The 21,883-nt window shown below is 45.8% G+C and overlaps 1 protein-coding gene across 6 annotated transcripts in view; it reads right to left on the minus strand.

Moving 5' to 3' along the window:
- The window catches only part of NR2C1 (nuclear receptor subfamily 2 group C member 1), a 69,460-nt gene that overhangs the window by 20,028 nt on the left and 27,549 nt on the right, over window positions 1–21,883 (minus strand). For all 6 annotated transcript variants that reach the window (XM_044280526.1, XM_044280520.1, XM_044280523.1 and 3 more), the window contains 6 exons: window positions 19,744–19,854; window positions 16,306–16,536; window positions 15,668–15,752; window positions 13,283–13,462; window positions 4,406–4,553; window positions 3,731–3,818 (listed from right to left, as the gene is read on the minus strand). In XM_044280526.1, coding sequence (XP_044136461.1) covers window positions 3,731–3,818; window positions 4,406–4,553; window positions 13,283–13,462; window positions 15,668–15,752; window positions 16,306–16,536; window positions 19,744–19,854 — 843 coding nt within the window. The remainder of the gene's footprint in view (window positions 1–3,730; window positions 3,819–4,405; window positions 4,554–13,282; window positions 13,463–15,667; window positions 15,753–16,305; window positions 16,537–19,743; window positions 19,855–21,883) is intronic.

The following is a 21,883-nucleotide window of genomic DNA, read 5'->3' on the forward strand; positions in this document are numbered from 1 at the left end:
TCTATGACTGCGCGCTGCGATCCGCCGCGATTAACCCCTCAGGTGTGGCACCTAAGGGGTTAATTGCGGTGGATCGCGACACGCAGTCAGAGGCCGGGTATGGGATAAGGTTGGCACCAGCAGCCTGCGTTTGTATTCAGGCAAACTATATTCAATTAAATTGATGTATTAATTATATTCATTGGTGGCACAGTGCGCCCCCCTCAACACCAGTATTATAAAGTATAATCATTGGTGGGGCAGTGGCCCCATTGTTAAATCGATTGGTGGCAGTGGCCTCAGAGTCCCCTCCCCTCCTCATTACTGGCAGGCGGCAGCCTCTGATCGGAGCTCCAGCAGTGTAATCCTGGGGCTCAGATCAGTTACCATGGCAGCTAGGACGCTACTGAAGCCCTGGCTACCATGGTAAGCTCCCTGCTGCTGTGTTTACTATGCACAGCGCAGAAGGGACAGTGTGAGGTTCTATTCACCCTAATAGATCTCTATTGGGGGGAATAAGATAAAGGATTAAAAGATCCCAGGTTCTGGTCTGGCAAGTAAAAAAACAAAAAAAAAAAAAAACACCAAAATACAAAAAAAAAAAAAAAAAAAAAGAAGTTTTAAATCGCCCCTTTCCCAATTTTACATATAAAATATATCTCCTTTGCGGTGAACGCTGTAACAGAAAAGAAAAAAACTTGCAATTTTCCCTTTTTTTTTGTCACCTTGTCCCACAAAAAATAGGATAGGACTGTTCTATTATGGTCCAGACGTTCCATAAAATGCAGAATGCACGTGGCTTTTTTGGAGTTTTATCTTTTTCACGAGGTATCAAATGGTATCGAGTATCGCAATACTTTTTTTATGGTACCGAATCAAAATTTTGGTATTGTGACAACCCTAGATAAGACATGTCTTTTTTATTTTTTATTATACTGTAATGGCTGTAGCAGACACCCGCGGCTAATGTCCACAACCGGCAGCAATGCCGATCGCGGACATTTAACCCCTCAGATGCTGTGGTCAATCCAGACCACGACATTTGAGCGTGCTGAAACGGAAAGTGCGCACTTTTGGTTGTGCTCCATCTCCCCCGCGTAGCGATCGGAGCTGTAGCGTGTATGCAGCAGCCCGTGTCTTTATGAATGACACAAGGCTGCTGCATAGTATTTCCTATGGAGCCATTGGCTGTAATAGGGCTCCGTAGGAAAGTAGTGAAATAATTATAGATTTCAATGCAAGTGCATTGGAGTCTATAATAATAGCAATCAGATGATTGCATGTTATAGTTCCCTATGGGAACTGTAAAAAATAAAAAAGTTCTAATCACCCCCCTTTTCCCAAAATGAAAAAATAAAAAAAATTAAAAAACATCATGGGTGTCGCAATGTGCAAAAACGCCCATAGTATAAAAATATATATTACCTAAAATACATACATAAAAAAAAAAAGGGTCCAAATAGACGATTCACAATTTTTTGGTCGCTTCATTTTTTACAAAAAGTCATACACACCCCAGAATGGTATCAATGAAAAGTTCAGATTGCCCTGCAAAAAATGAGCCCCCATACAGCTCTGTACACATAATTACAAAAAAGTTATAGGGGTCAAAATATGGCAACTTTTTGCAATTTCACCCCATTTGGAATTTTTTTCCTGCTTCCCACTAAGTCATATGCAATATTAAATAGTGGCGTTGGAAAGTACAACTTGTCCCGCAAAAAACAAGCCCTCATATGGCAAATAAAAAAAGTTATGGCTCTGGGAAGGCAGGGAGCGCAAAACGAAAACGTAAAAAAATTCCGGTCCTGAAAGGGTTAGACATTCTGCACAATATGTAATCTAAAAATATACATTTATGGTACACATGAGGGTAAATAACACCTTCCCGCACAGCAATGGCTAGAGATAACACTGTTCCCGACCGTTTATATACTAGGGTCAATAGCAAACACAGCACCTAGTTGATTTAACAGAAGATCATGATTGCATAGTGTTAAAGGTGTTAACATTGCAGCCACAGGCCTAAGGGTAAGACTACAAGTACAGGTTTTTTTAATGTATATATTTTTTTTTAAGTAAAAAAACTGTGTTTAACCCCTTAAGGACTTAGGGCGTACTGGTACGCCCTAAGTTTAAATCGCGATTGCGGCGCCTCGGGTGTTAATCCGAACAGGATGCCGGCTGAAATTATTCAGCCGGCATCCTGTCACAACGCCAGGGAGGGGTCATGTGACCACCCCCCGTATCGGCGAGCGCCAGCAAACAGCAGGTCAATTCAGACCTGCGGTTTGCTGCGCTTTCTGCAGTTTCTGATCCCTGCGGTCCCTGACCGCTGGGATCAGAAACTTTAGTGTGCCTAAAATATTGATTTTGTGCCGGCGGGTGGTGCAGGGGGGAGGGGTTGTGGGCGGTGCGGGAGGCGGGCAGAGCGGCAGGCGGGATGGAGACACAAACATTTTTTTTAGTTTTTTTTGTCCTTAGGGACACCTCAGCGAATACCTTGGGGTGTCTTCTTTCCAAAATGGGGTCATTTGTGGGGTGTTTGTACTGCCCTGGCATTTGAGGGTCTCCGCAATCATTACATTTATGGCCAGCATTAGGAGTTTCTGCTATTCTCCTGCGGGCCGGCTCAGTCCGAAATCTCGCGAGATGACGCACGGATGCGTCCAGAAGGAATGAATCGACCGCCTCCCGGACGCATCCGTGCGTTACATGGTTGTGGTTACATTATTCCACCTATGCACCACCAGCGTTAATTAACAATACATATGCTAAAGTCTATAAGTTAAAAAGCTGTATTATAATTTGTGACACTTTACCTGGGGCTAGCCCCTCCCATCTGTGGGCAGCCCTCAGGTAACCCTTTTTTATGGCGTTTTTTTCCCTTCTATATATACCTGTATCTACTATTAGTTATTGTGAGTACTGTTAACCTGATGAAGGGGACAATTTGAGCCCCGAAACGCATTGTTCTACACACCTTTTACTTTTTATGTAAATAAAGAAGATTCACCTACAGAGACGTATTGGAACCTGTGATTTTGCGCCTGATCAGAACCTTTCTTACTACAAGCATCCTTTGGGGGATTGGGCACCCGATCCGAAAGACACTTCTTCTGCGGCTGCATTCACGGATCTGAAAGGTCTTTATATACCTACATACCTACAATAAAGTTGTGTCTATTATTGCACAACCCCAAAAGGTGAGCACCTCTATTTGTTAAACAATTCAGTTTGTATTTGAACATACTACCCTATTGTGCGCCCCCACACCTTTTCTTTTGTCTCTACGTTCCCCTCCTGACCGAGGGGAATTTAGATTCGCCCGTGGTTATCAAGACTCTTAATGTTTGGCAACTTAAACCCATTTGAATACACTTTTCAACTTTATCCTTCCCGTTGTGGCCCGTTTTAAGTATTTTATCTCTATAAATGCATTACAGTGGTATCTTGTGAATTTGCAGCACCTGGCATTAGCCTCCCTTCTCAGTCCACTGTATTGATTCAGTGCCACTGAGGCCAAGCAATGACTGGAGGGGAGCAATGCTGTGGGGACTAAAACAACATTTTATAGGAACAAAATGGACACAAGGATATTTCAGAGCAAAGATAAACACACAAAGATTTGGTGAAATACAAATTAAGGTCCATAAAATTCACTTCTAATGCAGTCCCTAGAAAAGCTGCTATAATTTGCTGAAAGAAGAAGGACCCTCAGATCCATTCATCATTTTGCCAGAAGACTTACGTTTTCATGTGTTATTAGCATGGGCTCAGTTTTAATTCCAGAAGGCTGTATATTCACTAACATTCCAGAATCCAACAAATTGTTTGACCTGGGAAGAAAATATGGTTTACAAAAAAGCTGAGCTGAAGGGAGGATATCAACATGTGCTTTGGAAACTATATGGCTTTGTAAATTTTGGAGGTTAGGGCTACACGGCAACATGTATCGCGAGACTTATGGGGTACAACTACAAATTTCTTGTAATGATGGTCTTTGGCAGGCATCCTCCAGCTGTTGTAAAACTACAACTCCCACCATGCCCTGCTGTAGGCTGATACCTGTAGGCTGTTTGGGCATGCTGGGAGTTGCAGTTTTGCAACAGCTGGAGGGCCACAGTTTGAGGATGCCTGGTGTATCGTGTCACACTGTGATGCAAAAGTCGCACAAAAATCCAACTTGGATGGACTTTTTGCGACTGTTGTATAACAGTATGTTGCATGTTGTAGTGTGACACCATAGACTGTCATTACAATAAAAGTCAAACGACATCGGAGTTGCCGTGTAAGCCCTAGCCTAAATGTACTCCTGATAAGTTATATGGTAAGTTATAGATAACGAAAACCATCACAGAACACAGCATGTACTTAAGGCTTTATCCAAAGCCATACAGGTCATCTGCTGCAGAACTGAGCTTACCTTATGGGTTTGTTGTCAGAAACAAAAGTTGTTGTTGCAGCCAGAGGACTTCGCAAATCTTTCCGAATGTAGATTTTTTCTGTGGATGCAGCACAATTTGTTGATTTTTCTCTAGCAGCTTCAATAGGTTTTCTTTCACACTGCACAGCTGCAAACGTTCAGCAGAGAATGAACTAGGTTACAATAATGCAATCACATAAGGCTGCATTAAACCAAAATCCCTGGGGTTCTCGAACCCTACTTCCAAGAGACTAGAATGATCAGGACAGCACTGTACACAAGGTTCTAAGGCAGGAATGCTCAACCTGCGGCCCTCCAGCTGTTGTAAAACTACAACTGCCACCATGCCCTGCTGTAGACTGATAGCTGTAAGCTGTCCAGGTATGCTGGGAGTTGTAGTTTTGTAACAGCTGGAGGGCCGCAGGTTGAGCATCCCTGTTCTAGGGTGTCATGTTCCAAAGAGGTAACATCCTGGGACTCAATAGTCCCCAGTGCATCCCTTCTATACAGAGGAATTCAGTTGGAAAAAACTAAAAAATAAAGTATACAACACAATTATTAAAACTGGTATAAAAGGAAAACAGGCTTAGTTGCCCATAGCAACCAATCTGATTCCTTTCATTTTTCAGAGCTCCTTTGGAAAATGAAATGTGGAATCTGATAGGTTGCTATGGGCAACCAAGCTAGTTTTCCTATACACTGGTTTTGATCAATCTCCCCCAATATGTTTTTACAGAGCTAATGTCCAATGTATGCCACTATATACCTCTACACTGTGTTTCAAATTATTATGCAAGTGTAATGTTAATGAGCATTTAGGTTTTAAGGCCCTATTACACAGAGTGAATATTGTACAGATTCTCGTGCATGTGAGTAAAAATGAACGAGAATGGTGTGATGTAATAAGTATGAATCGCTCATTTCTCGTCCATCGTGATCTTTCAGCATGATAAAAAATTATTGCTCCTAGTTAATGTATTGGTTTGTAGAATATGGAGTCGTCTACTTTGACTAAGCACATGCCCCCCATCTTTACATGTAATAAAAAGTACTAAAGATTATCTATGTATATAATAAAAGCGAAATTGTTGTCTCTACATCTTCGATCGTTTATCGTGATCTGTATGACATCTGCTGGTGTAATAGTACCTTTAGTCGGGTATCAGTCTCAGACAGGCTTGTTAATTAGATTGACAAAAAAGCCAGTGGAGATAATATATCCAAATTCACATCACTTTATTATGTAAAGCCGCCGAGGTGAAACGCGCGTCGAGGTCTTGCGCTTAGGGCTATTACATCCATCTGGGCTTGGTCATGTCTTCAGGTACGTCCCAGGACTCAAGTGTCTATTGAGACACCATTATAGACACTGCCATATACAGCTCCTATATTAGGCCTATGTTATTGATCAGGCTATACAGACATACTATTGTGTGCTGTGTGTAGATTAGGCTGTGGATATTTTGATACCAGGCATTATATATATCTATGTTGCCGATGGTTGCCATGGACGCAGGCTGTGGATCGCACTAACATCCATGAATTTTTCTTGAGGCAATTGCAGTATATTATGTAATTCCCCATTGGGGTGTGTATACGTTGGTGCACATTGGCTGTTTGTGTGTCACAGCACGGACCTGGTTCCCGATAAGTGCTTATCAGCCTTGTGGGGATACATGATAGTCCAGTGGTATATATGCCCTTTGCTTCTCTGCATTTATGTAGGTTAACATTGTTAATTAGATTGCCTGGTGATCTCAGTGAAAGTGAAAATGATTTAACGAGATTTGTTCCACTTTATTAAAGGGGTATTACGGTTACATTATGTTATCCCATATCCATAGAATAGGGGATAACTACTAGATCGGTGGAGGTCCTATCTCTGGGACTCCCACTGATCACAAGTACAGAGTCTCTGTACCCCCTGCAATCCCTTGAAATAAACAAAGAGGCCAAATGGGTACACGTGTGGCGCTCCATTCATTTCTATAGGCGCTCCTGAGATAGCAGAGTACAGTGAGCCATCTCCAGAATTCCCATAGAAATGAATAGAACGGCAGCATGCATGCCCAGCCAGCCGCTCCGTTCATTTCAGGGGACTGCAGAGGGTACGGGGCCCAAGTTCTTGTGATCAGTGGCAGTCCCAACGGTAGGCCCTCCACCGATCTAATAGTTATCCCCTACCCTATCCTGCACAGACTTGGGAAATGTAACTGGAATATCCCTACCTTTAAGAAATACATAGTTCTCATGCAAAATGGGGAGGACGAAAGACCTTTCTGAAGATGTTTTGCAAAACGGCATGAAAACAATTGATATTTCAAGAAAATGGAAGAGGTCACCAAACTGTGATAAGAGAATACAATTCTGTTGGAAAAACAAGATTTTTGTATAACTTACCAGTAAAATCTCTTTCTCGCTCTTTCCTTGGGGGACACAGAAGACCTTCGGGTATAGCTCATCTCCATAGGAGGCGTGACACTAAGTGAAAACTGTTAAGCCCCTCCTCCACAGCTATACCCTCAGCCTGGAGAGAGAGGCTGCCAGTTGCTTGTCCAAGTAGTGAAAAAAGGCAAAGTCCAAAAGCGGAACCAACAAGCCAACTACCCAACGGGTAAAACAACTCGGAAACCGTGCAGAGAAAAACAAAGAATGGGTGGGTGCTGTGTCCCCCAAGGAAAGAGCGAGAAAGAGATTTTACTGGTAAGTTATACAAAAATCTCGTTTTCTCGCCCAGTTTCCTTGGGGGACACAGAAGACCTTGGGACGTTCAAAAGCAGTCCAAAAGGGGGAGGGACCACAGCACCAAGGCGAAGCACCCGAAGTTATCAAGAAACCGCCGCACGCAGACCAGGCGGCCCAAGGCAGCATCTGCCGAAGCCAGAGTATGCACCCTGTAGAACGCTGTAAGGAAGACCAGTGACCGCCTCGCCAGACGCATGGCCGAAGCCAAATGCCTCCGGCCCAGGAGGCACCGACCGCTCTGGTGAAATGAACGGTGACACCAAAAGCAGAACCCTGCCCTTGGTGCGGTAACCACAGCAATAACCACTGTGAGAAAGCGGAGGAAAGACACCCCGGAGGCCACCAACCCTTTGCGCGGACGTCCTGGAAAACCAAGAGACCGAACGTCGACAAGAGTCGGAGATCTCCAAGTAAAAAACCGCAAGGCCCAAACAACTCCCAAATCGGGGAAGTGTCCGTTCCCGGGGGTGGGAAGGGGAGGACGAAAGCCTCGTTAAAATGAAAGACAAACACCACCTTCAGAAGGAAGGAAGAGACGGGATGGAGAACAGCCCTGTCCTGAGGAAAGAGAAGGCTCGGAACAATAAGGGCCGCCACCCAGGCACCCGCCAGAGACACGACGGCTACGGAAACATAACCGTACAGGACAGAAGGAGTAGAGAGAACTTCTGTAACGGCTCCAAGGGAAAGATTGGAGTGCCAAGAGCCCAGTATGCAATGCCCAGGGCGGTACCCAGGGGCAGTACAAGGGAACCCCAAGCCGCTCCACGGAAGAGGGTCCTGACAGGCCCAGAGGGCCGGGGAACGCTGAAAGGGGAAGGACAGCGCTGACACTTGACACTTCAAGCAACAGCGTCCCAGTCCCAGATCTAGGTCGGACTGGAGAAAGACAGAACCATGGAGAGAGAAAGGCAGAGTGGGGGAACGCCCAGCTTCCCACAGAACCCCCGGTAAAACCCCTAAGTCCTACAACAGATCCTGGACAAAACACGGCCAGGAGCGAACACTAGCGAGCCCGCTAGAGTCGCCTGGGCAAGCGGGAAAAAACCCAATGCGAACAGGCGCAGACCAGTAACACGGGCAGAACGGTCGGCAAAACTGGACCCGTCGGCCCCCGTGCAACGTTGTCCTGTAACCACCCGGAGTGGGGGAGCAGAAGGACAGACGGAAAGGAACCGAAGGGTCTGCCCAGCAACCGCCAGGACAAGACAGGCTAAAGTCCATGTCGATGTAGCCACCACAGGAAGACGTCCTACAGTCCCGGTGTGGGAGATCTAATGACAATCTCGACCGAATGGGAGTCCTCCCAAGTTACAGCCAGAGTGAACAAGGGAGACAGTACGAGGCCAAGAGGAACATCAGAACCACCCACATGAACAACCAAGCTCTCCCCAGAGGGGAGGGCAGCGAAGGAACCGCCACTGAAGCGCAGCCGGGGCAAAAGCCACATCGGAGGGAGCCGAGCCGAACCGAGCGGGAGCCAAGAAGAGCCGGCGAGAAAAGGCATACGAGACAGAGGCCGGCATAACACCCTCCAACCGAAAGGAGGAGTGGGCAACAGGGGAGCCATAGGACAGCTCAAAGGCAGAACCCCGCTCACTGAGACGCCCGGTTCACAGCCACGCAGAAGGCAAACACCCTGAAGAACCCAAGGTGGAGGTCCTACGGACCTGGGTAAGCGAGCACCCAAGAAAAGTTGGGTGACCATCCCGAGAAAAGCGGCCCGAACCCGGTAGCGGACCAGCCTGAAGCGCAGAGCGGGCGCCAAAAGAAAAAACTCATACTGCACGACACCCGAAGAGGAGGAAACAGTAGTAGGCGAGGGAACAGCAGTCCCGCCAGAGCCAACGCAGAAATCGAGTGGCACTGCAAACGGCACTCTCGACCCAGTGACCACTTGCGCCGGGAAGCGAGTGCACGGGAGAACGAAAGGGTACGTATCAAAGAACCACGAACACTCCCGAGGTGGAAAGGCCAACGGACATGGTGGATGCCGACACAACGGGACCACAATATACAGGCCAAACCAGAGAACGAGCACCACCCAGCTCTGCGAAGTAGAGAGCAAGTAGAGCCCATCTACTCATATCTAAAGAATACACCTTTGAATACAATGGCATTCTTTTAATGTTTGTATGACAGCACCCAAGGGTTATACAGGTGGACAGAATGATCTCTTTAGAGAAGAGTGCAAGGCCCGTGACAAGCACCACATCCCAAGAGAAAAGGGTATGTCGCAGGAGGAAGTGAGGCATACGTACGAGCAGCCCCGCAAGCAGTGAGAAGGCCAACCCACCTATGGGAGGAGTAGGCATACACGGCCCAAACAACAGACAGAGCGCACCAGAAAATTCCGCTCACTGCAAAAAAATAGTCACCCAGTGAAGGGGATCAGCCACAGAGTCCAACAGTATCAACGGAAGTGCAAAGTGCAACCTGAAAGGGAGTTATGCACAAGACATCAGTATGGCATGCGATGGAAACGCAGGCAGGTCCCCCAGAAAAGGGGGAAATGTACCTGGCAACACTGCAGCTGGTAAGAATGCAAAGGCCCGTCCCAAAGGGGGGATGCCCAAGGCCAGTAACAACTTCAGAGAAGTAGAACATACCATAGTTTGCCCAGAAGGTGACCATGCACATGGCCACACAGTACCCAGCGGGAACGCAGGAGGTCCGCCCAGTGAAAGGGGGACATGCACGGGGTTATCCTAGCATTAAGCGAGTGCGCAATAACCCACCTAACACCGAATACTGTGAGAGTGCAACTACTCCACAATGAAGGAGAACATGCAAGAGTCCCGCACAGCATATCAAGGACAGCCATGGGTCACGTGAGGGTGCAAATTTTCGCCCATGGATGAGGAGGGCCGTGTATGGCCCGCAACACATCCGGCGAAAGAGCAGTATTCCACCCAGAAGGGGGCGGGGTAATGCACACGGCCGTCATCGCATCCAGCAAAAATGCAAGCACCCCGCCAAGGATGCGGGACATGCACATGGCCAGCAACGCACTGGCGAGAAAACAACCACAGTCAGTGGCGTTGTGCGTATGCCGCCTGAAGAAAGGATACATGTTCATTGCTGGCAGCGATTCCAGTGAGTGCAGCACACCACCCAAGGAAGGGGTCGTGCACCTGGCCGGCAGCGAATCCAGTGATAGTGCAGCAATCCACCTATGGAAGGAGTTCATGCACATGGCCGGCAGCAAATCCAGAGAGAGTGCAGCATTCCGCCTATGGACGGAGGTCATGCGTATGGCCGGCCGCGAATCCAGAAAGTGCAGCATTCCGCCTATGGAAGGAGGTCATGCACATGGCCGGCTCATGCATATGGCCGGCAGCGAATCCAGCTAGAGTGCAGTGTTCTGCCTATGGACGGAGGTCATGCATATGGCCGGCAGCGAATCCAGAGAGAGAGCGCAGCAGTCCTCCTTTGGACGGAGGTCATGCGTAAGACCAGCAGCGAAGCCAGAGAGAGTGCAACATTCCACCTATGGAAGGAGGTCATGCATAAGGCCGTAGCGAACCCAGCGAGAGTGCAGCATTCCGCCTATGGAAGGAGGTCATGCATATGGCCGTAGCGAACCCAGCGAGAGTGCAGCGTTCCGCCTGTGGAAGGAGGTCATGCATATGGCCGTAGCAAATCCAGCGAGAGTGCAGCGTTCCGCCTATGGAAGGGGGTCGTGCACATGGTCAGCATCGTATGCGGTAAAAGGGCAGCATTCCGCCTACAGAAGGGGGTCATGCACAAGGCCAGCCCGCAGCCAGAGAGAGTGCAGTATGCCGCCTATAATGGGGGGTCATGCACATGGCCAGCACCGCGACTGGAGAGGGCGACAAATTCTGCCTATAGAAAAGGCGGCCTGCACCTGGCCAGCGCCGTGCCCCAGGAGAAGGCAAGGGTCCGCCTAGAAGGGGAACATGTATACCTGGCCAGTGCCACGGAGCGCAACATGCCACCTATGGAATAGGGGCAGGCATACGGCCAGCGCTCTAATGTCAGGCTGCAGTATCCTGCGCAGCCAACATAAAATACAGATATTTCTTATATATATATATATATATATATATATATATATATATATATATATATATATATATATATATATATATACATACATACACATACATACACACACACTTCATTTTTTATTATTTTTTTTTTATTATTAATTATTGTAAAACACAGCCTCTTTGACGCAGAAAGGGGCCACCATATAAGCGCACAGCCTCACTGAGAGGCAAGCCATCCTAGGGTCTCCTCCAGATGGGAGCCGTCGGCATCCAAAAGGTTAATACGGATCGGACCTGAGGGCGGTGCAGCGATCCCCTGGGGGCGGGGGGACCTCCGGCGGGAAGAACTCGCGCCTGTGAATGCTCGCCCCCTCCAATCGAGGCCGGAATATTGCGGCCTAGTAGGCCGCGAAGCCGGGGCCTAAATTTTGCGGTGCCCGGAGGTACCGGCCGGGATCTGGAGGGAGCGGAGCGGCGCATGCATAATACCGGCCGCGGGAGCCCACCCCGCGGGCCGGAGAGTCAGGGGGCCCAGGAAGGAGCCCGGGATAGAATCTTTCTGCGGCGCCCGACCGACCGGAAGACAGACTCTCTGAGAGCACCTGCGGTCGGCCGGGGTCTGCTGGAAAACCGCAGTCATGCCGGCCGCGGGTGCCCACCCCGCGGGCAGGAAACAAGGGCCCTACGCCGCAGCAGTCGGGAGAGGGCCCTGAGCCGTCTCAAAGGAGGGATGCCTGCGCACCGGTAAGGCGATAGGGGGAGGGGATGGGGGACCCTGCAAGGAGAGAGGCAGCTCCCTGGGCGGCATGATAGGGACGCCAGCATAACCCCTCAGTGGATGCACCTATAGTGGGGGGGGGGGGGGGAGGGAGCTAATAAAACAAACTAGGATGGCCAGACCAGCATGGGAGCTGCACTTCCCACGCCCAAGCTGACCACCGTTAACACTGTGCTCACAAGGCTTTGGTGACTGCTATGTGAGACCCCAGGTTTTCCTGCAGATAATACAGGAGGTGCAGTTCATAATGTTCTCCTGGGGGTCAGTCAAGCAGGAGACCGGGGTGGGGGGGGGGGTCGTAGGGCTGGAGAAGCCACTCTCTCACCACAGCCGTCTTCACCCTCGGTCCGTTCCAGCAGGGTCGCCCCTTCAGCTACTGGCACCGTAGTGGCAGGACGCTGGAAGAGGGACTTGGCGTGCGGGCGACCCTTACGCTGGCGGGATGCAGGGGAGCTGGGCTGCCCTGGTCCACCTTGCCTTCTGTGGGGGAGGCAGCAGTGCGGATGCCGGCACTGGCGCAGCTCAACCCCGGGAGAAACAGAGAGGTCTAGTGCGTCTCTGTTATCCCGTATTCTGGAACAAAAAGAAAAGAAAAAGTAAAAATCTAAAATTTTAAAAATAACAAAAGGAGAAAACAGCCCTGCAGAGCAGGGAGTGTCTTGCCTCCTTGGACACTAAGCAAAAACTGTCAGCCTCTCTCTCCAGGCTGAGGGTATAGCTGTGGAGGAGGGGCTTAACAGTTTTCACTTAGTGTCACGCCTCCTATGGAGATGAGCTATACCCGAAGGTCTTCTGTGTCCCCCAAGGAAACTGGGCGAGAAAGATATTAATTCCATTATGACGCATTAAAGGTCTTCAAAACTGAATTCTGCAGAAGAATTTGGAACAACAGATTTTGTTATTTTCAGGATATAAATAAAGCCATTGCCATTACAGCCCTTCCACTTTGTTATAGATACATCCACATTGTAAGAGAACTGTGAAGGAGAATACAAATCCTTGCACATACTGACTGTGTAGGAAAAACAAAAATGGCAGAATAATTTTGAACATGATGTTCAGTGGCATACATTGGAAGCGTCTGCTGGAAAATACCCCTGAAATGCATCTCTGATCGGAAACAAAAATTTGTTGAGAACAGAGCAAAACACCATCATTATAATAGAAGAACTATGGCATCTGTTCCAACAGCCAATTAATGACTTGTTTACACAGTGCAGCAAAGCAGCAGTGTGTGAACAAGGCCAACTGGATAAACAACAATTTGCAGGATAACACATCAGATTGGTGATTCATTAGACATCCGACAGGCAAGGTAAAGGAGTATGAACAGATACTTACAATCTTGCTTCATCCCAAGTGCAATACACCTTTGTAGTCGGCAATACTGACATCTGTTGCGGTAGTGTTTGTTAATAACACAATCTTTCGATCCTCTGCATGTATAAACCAGGTTTTTCCTAATACTTCTTTTAAAGAAACCTTTGCAGCCCTCACACGTTACCGCCCCATAATGGCGCCCTGGAAGAGTTGAGGAAGAAAGCATGACTGATGTTTCCCATCAGAAAGATCCCAGCACATACATTAAAGGGGTTCTGCAGTTTTTTTAAACTGAGGATCTATCCTCTGGATAGATCATCAGCATCTGATCGGCAGGGGTCCCACGCCGATCAAATGTTTGAAAAGGCAGCGGCGCTCCAGGAGTGCCACGGCCTTCTGACTGTTTACCGCTGGCCCAGTCACGACTAGTATCAACTGGCCTGGGCGCGGCTAAGCTCCGTTCACTGTTTACCGCTGGACCAGTGACGTCACGACTAGTATCAACTGGCCTCTGTGCGGCTAAGCTCAGTTTGTTTGTCTTCTCAAACAGCTGATCGGCGGGGGTCCCATGTGTCGGACGCCCGCTGATCAGATGCTGATGATCTATCCAGAGGATAGATCACCAGTTTAAAAAAACTGCAGAACCCCTTTAAATGGACAGAGAGGCACTCATGGTTAAAAAAATAAATACAAATTAAACCAAGACTAAAGAACACACTTTGTGTCCCTGTCAGTATAAAGCCTATGGGTCCGCTTAATGTATGTGCCAGGGAGCTTTCCTGCGAATAATGTGAACAGACCCTAGGACTGGAATGGGGCACGTTTCCACCTCTACCGATTCAAGCTGCATGGTAGACTACACACTGCTAGGCACTTCTGACAAACCTGCCATTTTACCGCTGAGTTTTTATCCACAGAGGAAAAGATAGGATCAGCCAGATGTTGCTTTATAACTAATGAGATTTTATAAAGTTTCATTCATATACTACATTGGAAGAGAGGTCATTTTGGTTGTTTTAAATTTTCCAAATGGAGGATACAGTGATGCATCTTTGTGCAATAGGCAAATAAACAGCTGCAAGGTATATTCTAAATATGAACATAAGCGCAATAGTACTGGTTCACCATGAGCACGTGCAGACTCTTAAGCCTCATGCAGACGTCTGTGGAACACGGTCCGTGAGATACCAGGACTGGCATTGCAGGAGCGCACGGTGTCATTGGTTGCTATGACGCTGTGCCTCCTGCAAAGCCAGTCCAGTATGAGGCTGCATGAGGCTTTAAAACCTGTCCCTGCTCACTGACTTTTGTTCTAATTCATAAAGATCACACCATTTACTATAGTAGATGGTTATAGATCAGCTCATCAGCCTTCCCTTACAGTGAACCCCACACAGGGCACAGACCATGGCTAGAAAAAAACTCCCCCATGTCAGTCAATGAGCATCTCCAGACATCAGTTTCTCTGTTCACATGGCTGATATAAAGCATATGTCCAAACTGCTGTAACAGAGCAAAGCAGCAGCCCAGGCGAGACCTCTGCCTCATAATCATGTCAGATAACTGAAAAAAAAAAATTGCAATCAGAAAATACAAATGTACTTAACAACTCGCTAGCGACCAAGGATGGTAACCTGACATATAAAAGTGTCAGGTTGATTTACGATCTGCTAGCTCCCGCGGTGCTGCAGATTGCCATGTTGTGATCATGCTGTTTTATTAAAATAAAGAAAAAAATATATTATACAGCGATGGTTATTAACGTAGTAAGCAAGAGTGTAGCAGTTATTGTGTATGTGTACACAAATGCTTTCCCTTTTTTTCATAAAAAAAAATATATTGGTGTTATCAATAATATAGTGGACTTTGTGTGTAAAATATACATACACTTTACATAAAAAATATATAGTTATTCGCTTTTGCTAGTCTTGTGTGTTTGCAATATACAGTACACACGCACGTCTTATTTTAATCTTTAGGATTATATTAGCACATAATGGTCTTTTGTTTACATAAGTAGTCTTTTGTGAGTGACTTAAAAAAAAAAAAAGCTTATAATGTAAATGGGGGGTAACATGTCCTGCTTGTTTGCAACATGCTGGTTATGAGGGTCTGTGACTTCAGGATGCTGCTGCCTTCACCAATTCTCATGTACTTGAACAGCTTAATCCCTGTATTTATTGGACTTCAATGGAAGCAGCACTGCAGTAAAAAGCGCTGTCCTCCATAATGCTCTGTAGCTCCAGCACCAACTTCTGGCGATGGCGCTTCACAAAACAGATGATCAACAGGATTGTGGGGTGTTGGACTCCCATCGATCAGCTAGTGATGGCCTATCCTGAGGATACGCCATCAGTTAAAGACTGGACAAACCCTTAAATGTATAATTAGAGTGATCATACATACCTGAAGCTTTATCGCCACAGACCACACAAAGATCCACTACTGGTTTGTTTAAATTCTGGTCTAAACATTGGGCATCTGACAATATCTATAGTAAATACATAAAACACAAAATAAATAAACTATTAAACCTCAGAATGTGGTTAAAGGGAGTCAGCCCTATAACTCCAGTAATACATGAGCAGGACTGTACGTACGGAGTCCATGTTACTCTCCTCCCCAGGTGTGCACCCTCATAGTCTCTCTCCCCCCCCCTTTCCAAGTGTGCACCCTCAAAGCTCAGCTGCATTACGCTCACCAATCCAGACAGTGTAAACCAGCAAGGCTTTGAGGACAGACAGCTGAAGACCAGGAAAAGGAGAGAATGAGAAGAAGAAATAGCGTTCTGGAGTCCCTATGTACAGTACTACTCGTAGTACTGCAGGTAATAAAACTAATACAAGTTGACAAATTCCATTTATATGCTTTTTTATCTAAATATTTCACAATCAAAAACAAATGTGATTTATTATGATATATATTGTTTATTTTATCACAAAATAAATGTTGATACAAAAATAATTCTTGGAAGTGGCAGTGGAGGTAAGGCCAAGTAAAATAGTACAGTGGTTTTCAGGGCAGACAAAACATAGGCTTTTTACCTGAATGTGCTGTGTAGAAACATCAGGACTTGAGATGAATAGCTGATTGACACCAGCAGCGTCAGGAGTTGTAAGGTATACCTTGCCTTGACTGCCATCTTGCCTTGCAAGGATCACTTTACTTGGAGATGAGCCATCGCTATTAGCCAAAATGAACCTTTTGCTTGTCCCACTTTGATCAACTGCTGTAAGAATCTGAATTTTCTGACCCGTCTGCTGATCTGTGACAAGCTAAATATATATAAAAAAAATATGGGAAATGTGCCATCAGAAAATGACCCATTTATATTAAAAATACTTTTAAATATTTTCTCGTTGAGGTTATTTTTAATTTTCCATGTCACTAGCCACTAGGCCTAATAATAGGAGCCACTTCTTGGTCTGTATCGATCATTCACAATAGGCGATTTCGTACAGCTTCCTGACCTCTGCATAGGTCACAGAGCCTGAGTCAGATCCAGACTTTTATGTCTGCTGCTCAATGCGGTTAACAAGAGCTTGGGCAAAATGGCAGCCCCCATAATCATGTTCAGAAAACAGAATAAAAAATAAATCTACAATCAGAAAATAAAAACAGATTAGAAAAAAATTATGTGTAGGATTATCTGTAGGTGAAAAGTTCTGGCTGTCAAAAAACAAAGTGTCACTAACTTTAAAAAAAAAAAACTTGATATCTCTAAGAGACATATGAAAGGTTTTGACTGGTGGGAGTCTGAGTACTGAGACACCCATCGATCTCTAGAACGTTATCACTCTCTCTCCTCACTGCACGAGACGGGCTCTACAAAAGTCATTGGGCCCATCTCAATTCTGCCCTCAGCTGTGAGGAGTGAGAGCATGATATGAGTGATTATCGGTAGAAATGTAAAAAAAAAAAAAAGTGCCTCAGCCGTGTATCTGGCACAAGAACTTATAATAATCAGTAAAAAAAAAAAAAAAAAAAAAAAAAAAAAAAAAAAAAAAATGTAATAGTGGCTCACCCTCTTAGATGTAAAAAATATGGGTGCTCTGCCTGCGGCCCACCCTCCACAGTATATATTCAAAAAATACCCAAAATAATGGAAGTGACAGGCACTATATATCCTGGGTTTACAAAGATTTATCACTCAGATAGGTATAATGTACACATAAGTGGTTTATTTTCCATAAAAACTGATTAAAACATGGGGTAATTCACATTAATGAATAACATAAAATATATCTCTAATATATCTATAGATGAGAACCATAGGCCCCAACTATAATAATAATATATAACAATATAATTATTAAAATAAAGAAGACACATTACTGTCTACTAATATATATATATATATATATATATATATATATATATATATATATATATATATATATATATATATATATATATATATATAACCAATATTTATTATAGTTTTCCGGACCAATCATCTGCCTTTAAATTATAAAAATCGCTGTTATAGCAATTGTTCTCATATATATGTGAAGATTAGTTAGGACCTATGGTTCTCATCTATAGATATATTAGAGAGATTTTTATGTTATTATTCATTAATATGAATTCCCCCGGATTTTAGTCAGTTTTTATGGAAAAAAAATACCTATCTGAATAATATATCTATGCAACTCTGGGATATACACTCACCTAAAGAATTATTAGGAACACCATACTAATACAGTGTTGGACCCCCTTTTGCCTTCAGAACTGCCTTAATTCTACGTGGCATTGATTCAACAAGGTGCTGATAGCATTCTTTAGAAATGTTGGCCCATATTGATAGGATAGCATCTTGCAGTTGATGGAGATTTGAGGGATGCACATCCAGGGCACGAAGCTCCCGTTCCACCACATCCCAAAGATGCTCTATTGGGTTGAGATCTGGAGACTGTGGGGGCCATTTTAGTACAGTGAGCTCATTGTCATGTTCAAGAAACCAATTTGAAATGATTCGAGCTTTGTGACATGGTGCATTATCCTGCTGGAAGTAGCCATCAGAGGATGGGTACATGGTGGTCATGAAGGGATGGACATGGTCAGAAACAATGCTCAGGTAGCCCGTGGCATTTAAACGATGCCAATTGGCACTAAGGGGTCTAAAGTGTGCCCAGAAAACATCCCCCACACCATTACACCACCACCACCACCAGCCTGCACAGTGGTAACAAGTCATGATGGATACATGTTCGCATTCTGTTTATGCCAAATTCGGACTCTACCATTTGAATGTCTCAACAGAAATCGAGACTCATCAGACCAGGCAACATTTTTCCAGTCATCAACAATCCAATTTTGGTAAGCTCGTGCAAATTTTAGCCTCTTTTTCCTATTTGTAGTGGAGATGAGTGGTACCCGGTGGGGTCTTCTGCTGTTGTAGCCCATCTGCCTCAAGGTTGTGCGTGTTGTGGCTTCACAAATGCTTTGCTGTATACCTCGGTTGTAACGAGTGGTTATTTCAGTCAACGTTGCTCTTCTATCAGCTTGAATCAGTCGGCACATTCTCCTCTGACCTCTAGCATCAACAAGGCATTTTCGCCCACAGGACTGCCGCATACTGGATGTTTTTTCCTTTTCACACCATTCTTTGTAAACCCTAGAAATGGTTGTGCGTGAAAATCCCAGTAACTGAGCAGATTGTGAAATACTCAGACCGGCCCGTCTGGCACAAACAACCATGCCACGCTCAGAATTGCTTAAATCACCTTTCTTTCCCATTCTGACATTCAGTTTGGAGTTCAGGAGATTGTCTTGACCAGGACCACAACCCTCCATGCATTGAAGCAACTGCCATGTGATTGGTTGACTAGATAATAGCATTAATGAGAAATAGAACAGGTGTTCCTAATAATTCTTTAGGTGAGTGTATATAGTGGCTGTCACTTACATTATTTAAGAACTTATAATAATCAGTAGGTTTATTTCACTCCTACGTTATCTGATCAATGTAAAATAAACCTACTGGTTATTATAAGTTCATGCGCCAGATACATGCTGAGGCACCTCTAATACTAATTCTTGGTAATTATTACCAAGAGCTGGTTCATTGATTGTATATTGTTTCCAAGTCTGGACGATTTGCAGACGCCTTTAATTAAGGAAATAACATGCATCCACTCAGTGGGCAAAGAATAACTACACAAAAGGGAGCCAGGATGACTGCTATGTTTTAGCAAAATTGAGGTTTTAAAATCATATTATGGGCACACCAAGGGTATTTAGCTTATAGCTAATGGAATGAAACAATAGTTGGGTGAAGCACAGAAAGGCATTGTGGGTCACAGGTTGTGTACAGATGTGTAGTGTACAGGAAAGCTTCACAAGAGAGAAAGTATTAATTGCATGGCTGGTGCATTACATAAACTTGGTAGGATCATTTTCACTACTTATGAAAGTTTCTCTGGAGTTTCATAAAGTAAGTATTCTACTGCCTTAATGTTCTCATAAGAAAGTTAACAAACCTGTATTCGGTGAGGTATGGAAACACTTGAATCTGATGGAATAAGCTGTATCCTTTGGGTATTTCCATCCACCAATGCAGTATGCGTTACTTCAGTCTGTGAGCGAGAAAGCTAATAAAACAATAAAATAGTTACATTTTAATATTAAAGACACAATTCAACAGAAACTGCTTATGTGACTACAGGCCTAGGAACAATTTGTACTAGAATTAGGGTTTTTATGCCAATATCGCACTACATTTTTTTCACAAGAGTAAAAATATTCCTCTTAGCATTTTTGAGGACTATATAGCAGAGGAGGAGTGCGAAAGTTGCAGCAATTTAATAATACGTAGGCCTACACAACATTAAGGCCCCTTGCAGACGAACGTGTCCTTATGTCCGGATGCGTTCAGTGAAAACTGCGCGCTTTCACAAAAAAAGCCATTCAGTTTTGTTTGCGATCGCGTTCAGTTTTTATCGCGCGGGTGCAATGCAATTTACTGCGTTTTGCACAAGCATGATAAAAAACGAAATGTTTACAAACATCTCTTAGCAATCATCTGTGAAAATCATGATTTTCATGCAGACCGATTCACTTCTATGGGGCCAGCGTTGCGTCAAAATAGGAGAATATAGAACATGCTGCGATTTTCACGCAACGCAAAAGTGATGCGTGAAAACCAACGCACATGTACACAGATCCATTTAAATGAATGGGTCCAGATTCTGTGCGGGCGCAATGCGTTTGCATCACGCATTGCACCAGCGCGGAATTCTCGCTCGTGTGAAAGAGGCACAAGGCTGCTCTTTATACAGGGAACTGTGGCCCTCTGGAAAGACTACAACTGACATCAGTGATGGGATAGAGGAACTCCGTACCTACTGCTATAACCCCTAGTCACAAGACCGTTTGCTGATTTGCAATCCGAAAAAAGGAGATTTTTGTATAACTTACCAGTTAAATCTCTTTCTCGCTCTTCCTTGGGGGACACAGACCTTGGGTATAGCTCAGCTCCCTAGGAGGCGTGACACTAAGTAAAACTGTTAAGCCCCTCCTCCATCAGCTATACCCTCAGCCTGGAGATAGAGGCTACCAGTTGCGTGTCCAAGTAGTGAAAGGATAACAACCAATAACGGAAACAACCAGCCAGCAACCCAACGGGGCGCCAGACCATAACCCTGTAACCAAACACAGAAGGGTGGGTGCTGTGTCCCCCAAGGAAGAGCGAGAAAGAGATTTAACTGGTAAGTTATACAAAAATCTCCTTTTCTCGCCCATTTTCCTTGGGGGACACAGACCTTGGGACGTTCAAGAGCAGTCCAAGAAGGGAGGGACCACAAACCCAAGGCGGAACACCACCAGAGCATCAGGAAACCGCTGCCTGCAAAACCAGGCGGCCCAACGCAGCATCCGCTGATGCATGCGTATGCACCCTATAGAACTTTGTGAAAGTGTGCAGAGAGGACCAAGTGGCTGCTTTGCACAACTGTTCAGCCGAGGCCCGATGCCTCTGCGCCCAGGAAGCTCCGACTGCTCTGGTGGAATGAGCAGTGACGCCAAAAGGCGGAGGTCTGCCCTTGGCTCGATAAGCCTCAGACACCGCCAGTTTAATGAAACGGGCAATAGCCACCTTGGAGACCGCCAACCCTTTGCGCGAACCCTCCGGAACCACAAACAGGGAGTCCGTGCGCCGAAAGGACCCGGTGACCTCCAAGTAAATCCTCAACGCCCCTGACCACATCCAGACGGTGCAGTTCCCGTTCTCTGGGGTGGGAAGGAGAGGGACAGAGCGACGGAAGGACGATGTCCTCATTGATGTGAAAGGCAGAGACCACCTTTGGCAGGAAAGTCGGGACAGGCCGAAGCACAACCTTATCCTGGTGGAAGATCAGGAAAGGTTCGGAGCAAGAAAGAGCCGCTAACTCCGACACCCGTCGGAGAGACGTGACGGCCACAAGAAAGATGACCTTGCAGGACAGAAGGCGAAGGGAGACCTCCCGTAAAGGCTCGAAGGGGGATGATTGGAGCGCCGAGAGCACCACATTCAGGTCCCAGGAAGGAACTGGAGGGCGGTACGGCGGAACAGAGTGAGCCACCCCTTGTAAAAAGGTCTTAATTGGCCCTAGAGGGGCCAGGGGACGCTGGAGAAGAATAGAC

The sequence above is a fragment of the Bufo gargarizans genome, chromosome 2 (genome assembly GCF_014858855.1).
Source record: "Bufo gargarizans isolate SCDJY-AF-19 chromosome 2, ASM1485885v1, whole genome shotgun sequence".
Lineage (NCBI taxonomy): Eukaryota > Metazoa > Chordata > Amphibia > Anura > Bufonidae > Bufo > Bufo gargarizans.